Below are 4,778 nucleotides of genomic sequence, written 5' to 3' on the forward strand. Positions count from 1 at the left end.
TACCAGCCTCCAGGGAGCACTCCCCATGTCTTAAAAACAGAAGATGGGAAGAAATCTAAGAGAAAAGAACTCACGTGTCTCGCTTGCTCTGGGGCCTACCACTGAGGGGCCCAAAAGAGAAGAGGGAAGCTCTCATGACGTCATTTCTCTCTTACATACCACAGCCTCCTACCCAAGCCTTTTCCTCCTTGCTCAGAGGGAGAGGAGCAGTTTCCTTTGCATGCGCCCAAGCATCCCTACCACCACCCCTATTAAGTCCCAGAATGCCATACAGAGGGAGGCAGCAGGAGGGGACAGTCACAGCTCTTCAGCCTGTTCCAGGACCCTCTTGCTGGGCTGAATGGGCTCTGTCCATGCCACTGATGCCACGCCGTGCCCATGGATGTGGTTGTCATGCCCAAGTCCTTCCAAGTCCAGGTGTGCCCCCTCTGAGAAGGACTCCGTGCCGTTCTTCAAGGCCGCCTCGTCTGCCTTGTGAGGCCTGGAGAGCACATGGCTTCTGATGAAACTGCCAAGGGTTTCTTTCTCCTGCCTGCTCTGTCCTTCGTTGGCATATTCAGTCCACAGAGGTTTCTCTGGCTCTTTGGCACGAAGATTGACATCTCTGGCCAGGGAGGAGACAACTCTGGAGGAAGCATCGTTGTGGAGGGACCTGGAAAAAACTGGGGAGGAAGGAGAAACGTACAAGGTGTGGCCAGCATTACCATCAGGCAGGGCCGAGCGTTCACGGGGGTCCGTGAATTGCCCACTTTGTCAACCACCAGCACAAGGGCATTTTCAGTGGTTGCCCCCTTCTCTCTGGAATCAGCTCCCCGGGGGAATTCGTGCCCTGCAAGATCTCCCAGCATCCCTTAGGGCATGTAAGACTGCTTTGTTTCGTGCAGCACAGTTAACATTATGGACTTGGGAGCTGACTGGTCGTTTTTAATCTCTTTGGGTAATTTATTGTTGAGTTGATGTTTCATTGCTCCATTCATTGCATTCATTTATTTATATTGTAACTGTATTTATTGTATTTTAAATGTTGTAAGCCACCCCTGGGGGGAGATGGTGTGGGGTACTTCCCTTTCCATGAAAGGCAATGTATCTGTCCTCTAAAATCGATAGATTCAATCCATCGCATTATCTTGGCTTGTCAATTGCATGCAGGTTCACATAAGAAACTCCTTTCCTCTCCACTATACTCTAAACATTGTGTTAATAATTACAGAATAATCCAGTGTCTGTTAAATGACCCAAATCTGGACATGACAGCTCTGGTTGCCAGGTTTTTGGCTGAAGCGGTTAAAGATAGATACAAGCTTTCTGTATGAGCCCTTTCGGGGGTTGAGCGGTCTAAAAAACAAAAATTAAATAAAAATAAATAAATAAATAAATGATCTGCCTTATTTTGCTGTCTCTGTAACGCCTCTTTGCTCATATTTTATCACACCATGTATATTATTGATATGCCATTAAAGGTATTTGATTTCATTTGATTTGGTGTGGGGTAAAAAGGTAAAGGTCCCCTTGCTCGAAAGCCAGTCGAATCCGACTCTAGGGTTGCGGTGCTCATCTCCGTTTCAAAGCCGAAGAGCCAGCGCTGTCCGAAGACGTTTCCGTGGTCATGTGGCCGGCATGACTAAATACCAAGGTGCACGGAACGCTGTTACCTTCCCACTGAAGTGGTACCTATTTATCTACTTGCAATTTCTTGCTTTCGAACTGCTAGGTTGGCAGGAGCTGGAACTAGAGACGGGAGCTCACTCCATCATGCGGCACCCGGGTCTCGAACTGCTGAACTACCGACCTTTCACAGCCTGCAGGTCAGCGTCTTAACCACTTGAGCCACCGCAGCTCCTTGTGGGGTACAAATTAAATAAATAAATGAGGACTATGGAAGGTCCCACCGCCAACTAGGTTGCCAGCTCTCCCACTGAAAGGCAGCTATGCCCATCAGCACTATTGTTCTCATTGCACACAGGGGAATGGGGATGATGCATTTGATCTCTGGGCTTTTCTGCAGTCTCATTTTCCTTGCTTCTACATTCCTGGTTCTCTGGGGCTGGGTGTGGCTGTTCTGCTCATGTTTTGCTCCCTCTAGTGGTCAATTCAATACCACACCAGTTTATGTCCAGCATAAAAACCTGCAGTTTAAATCTGCAGGGAACTATAAGAACACCAGAAGAGCCCTGCTGGATCAGACCAGTGGTCCATCTAGTCCAGCATCCTGTCTCGTACAGTGGCCAACCAGTTCCTCTGAAGGGCCAGCGACAGGGCATAGAGGCCTGTTGCCTCCTGGCTCTGGGATTCAGAGGGTTTAGTGCCTTTGAATGTAGAGGTTCCCCTCAGTCACCATGGCTAGTAGCCATTGATAGACTTATGATCCATGAATCTATCTAATCCCCCTCTAAAGCGGTTTATTCCTGTGGCCATCACTACATCCTCTGGCAGCGAATCCCACATTTCAATCACTCTCTGTGTAAAGAAGTATTTCCTTTTGTCCATCCTGAACCTCCTGCCCACTGGTTTCATTGAATGCCCCTCGAGTTCTAGTATTTTGGGAGAGGGAGAGAAATTTCTTTGTCAACTCTCTCCACCCCATGCATAATTTTATAAACCCCTGTCATGTTCCCTCCCTTAATTGCCTCTCTTCTCAACGGAGAAGTCCCACAGGCTCTCCAGCCTTTCCTCACAGGGAAGGCGCTCCAACCCCCTCATCATCTTGGTCGCCCTCCTCTCTACTTTTCCCAGCTCTGCGGTGCTCTATTTGAGATCTGGTGACCAGAACTGTACACAGTATTCCAAATGAGGCAGCACCATAGATCTACACAGGGGCATGACAATATCGGCCATTTTGTTCTCAATCCCTTTCCTAATAATCCCTTATATAGAGTTTGCCCTTTTCACCGCTGCAGCACACATGGTTGACACTTCCATTGAGCTATTCACTACGACGCCAAGATCCTTTTCCCTCTCAGACTCAGCAAGTTCAGACCCCATTAGCTGAAGTTGGGATTTTTTGTCCCAGTGTGCATCACCTTACACTAACGAACACGGAACTTCATTTGCCACATTGTCACCCAGTCACCCAGTTTGTCTTGGAGCTCTTCACAATCAACCTTGGTTTTCACCATCCTGAATAGTTTTTTGTCATCTGCAAACTTAGCCACTAGTTCCAGATCACTGATTAATAAATTAAATTGTACCAAGCCCAGTACTGATCCTTGTGGGACCCCAACTGCTTATTTCCCTCCATTGTGAGAACTGTTCATAGATTCCTAGTCTTTGCTTCTTGTCATTTAGCCAGTTTTTAACCCATGAGAGAACCCGTCCTCCTATACCATGACTGCTAAGTTTACTCAGGACCCTGTCAGAAGCCTTTTGAAAGTCCAGGTACACAATGTCTGCCGGGTCACCATTGTCTACATGCTCATTCACTTTCTCAGAGAACTCCAAAGGTTGGTGAGGCAGGACTTCCCTCTGCAGAAGCCATGCTGGTTTCCCCTCAGCAGGCTTTGTCCCTCTATGTGCCTAACAATTCTATCTTTGATTGCAGTTCCTACTAATTTGCCTGGGACAGGCGTAAGGCTGACTGGCCTGTAATTTTCTGGTTCCCCTCTAGATCCCATTCTAAAAATTGGTGTCACATTTGCTACTCTCCAGTCTTCTGGTACAGCGGCTGAATTTAGTGATGGGTCACATATATGGGTTAGTAGGTCAACAATCTCATGTCTCAGTTCCTTAAGAACTCTCGGGTGTACGCCATCAGGACCTGGAGACTTAGCGGTTTTTAATTTTAATATGCTAGACATAAACCTCTGTGATATCGAACCTACCACCAGAGGAAGCAAAACATGTGTGGAACAAACTCTTCCCCCTAAAGGAACGGGAATTTACAAGAGATGAAAATAAGAATTTGGAAAATCTCATTCACTATAACCAATAGTCAGCTCCCCCCCCCCCCCAGTCAGCCACTGGTTTCCAGGGTCCCCAAGGCAATTTCAGGCCTTCTGTAGCCTCTCACTGGCTTCTGCACTCGGCTCTGTGCTCACCTCTCACAGGGATGAAGTCGCCTTCCATCTCGCCTTTGTTGCGGGCAAAAGGGCTGATGGATGGGAAGACAATCAGGGCAAAGGAGAGCAGGAGGACCTGAGAACCAGACCAGAAAGAGAGTGGAGTCAGACGGCTTCCTTCTGGCAAGTTTTTGCTAAGCATATTTTTAAAAAGCTACAATCTTGCACAAGTGTGGCTGGATGACCACACTTCTGGTAACATGGGGGTGTGGGTTAATAGGCTAATGAGCTGCACTGTTGGGGTGTGGCCTAATATGCTAATGAGTTTCTGCGGTTGGGTGTGGCCTATTGTGCTAATGAGTTCCTGTTGGGCTTTTTCTACAGCAGAGTGAGGGTTTGGGGCCAACTGGGAACAGCCTTGTATCGTCGCTGCCCTTTGGTCTACTTCACGCTCCTTCCCAAAGTCAGTCCTAACTGGTCTAACTGGGGGGGGGAGTCAGTTTTAAAACCATCAATAGTCAATTATGGACATAGCAAGCACTTTTAGTCTTTATTAAATTTCCAGGTCGGCTCTACCATTTCACCCCACTAATTATAATGGGCCTCCTGTCCCCCTCCTGATGGAGAGAAAAATTGAGATCGTAGAAAAGTGTGGGGATTTGCTAGCTCTTTATACATCCACAAATCTTATATCAGTTTCTATAATTTCTCTTTAAAATCTCTCTTTAAATTTCTCTTGTTCTTCTCTTAGCAGTTTGGTGGTATTTTTCCCCAGCCGTTACA

General features: G+C 47.3%; 1 protein-coding gene across 1 annotated transcript in view; it reads right to left on the reverse strand.

The window, feature by feature from the left end:
• Positions 1–231: 231 nt before the first annotated feature.
• The window catches only part of CREB3L3 (cAMP responsive element binding protein 3-like 3), a 38,702-nt gene continuing 34,155 nt past the window's right edge, over positions 232–4,778 (reverse strand). The window contains exons 9-10 of the mRNA XM_015420539.1: positions 4,035–4,131; positions 232–662 (exon numbers count right to left, since the gene is read on the reverse strand). Coding sequence (XP_015276025.1) covers positions 298–662; positions 4,035–4,131 — 462 coding nt within the window. The 3' untranslated portion in view covers positions 232–297. The remainder of the gene's footprint in view (positions 663–4,034; positions 4,132–4,778) is intronic.

Source organism: Gekko japonicus, unplaced genomic scaffold (genome assembly GCF_001447785.1).
Source record: "Gekko japonicus isolate JY-2015 unplaced genomic scaffold, Gekko_japonicus_V1.1 scaffold632, whole genome shotgun sequence".
Taxonomy (NCBI): Eukaryota; Metazoa; Chordata; class Lepidosauria; order Squamata; family Gekkonidae; genus Gekko; species Gekko japonicus.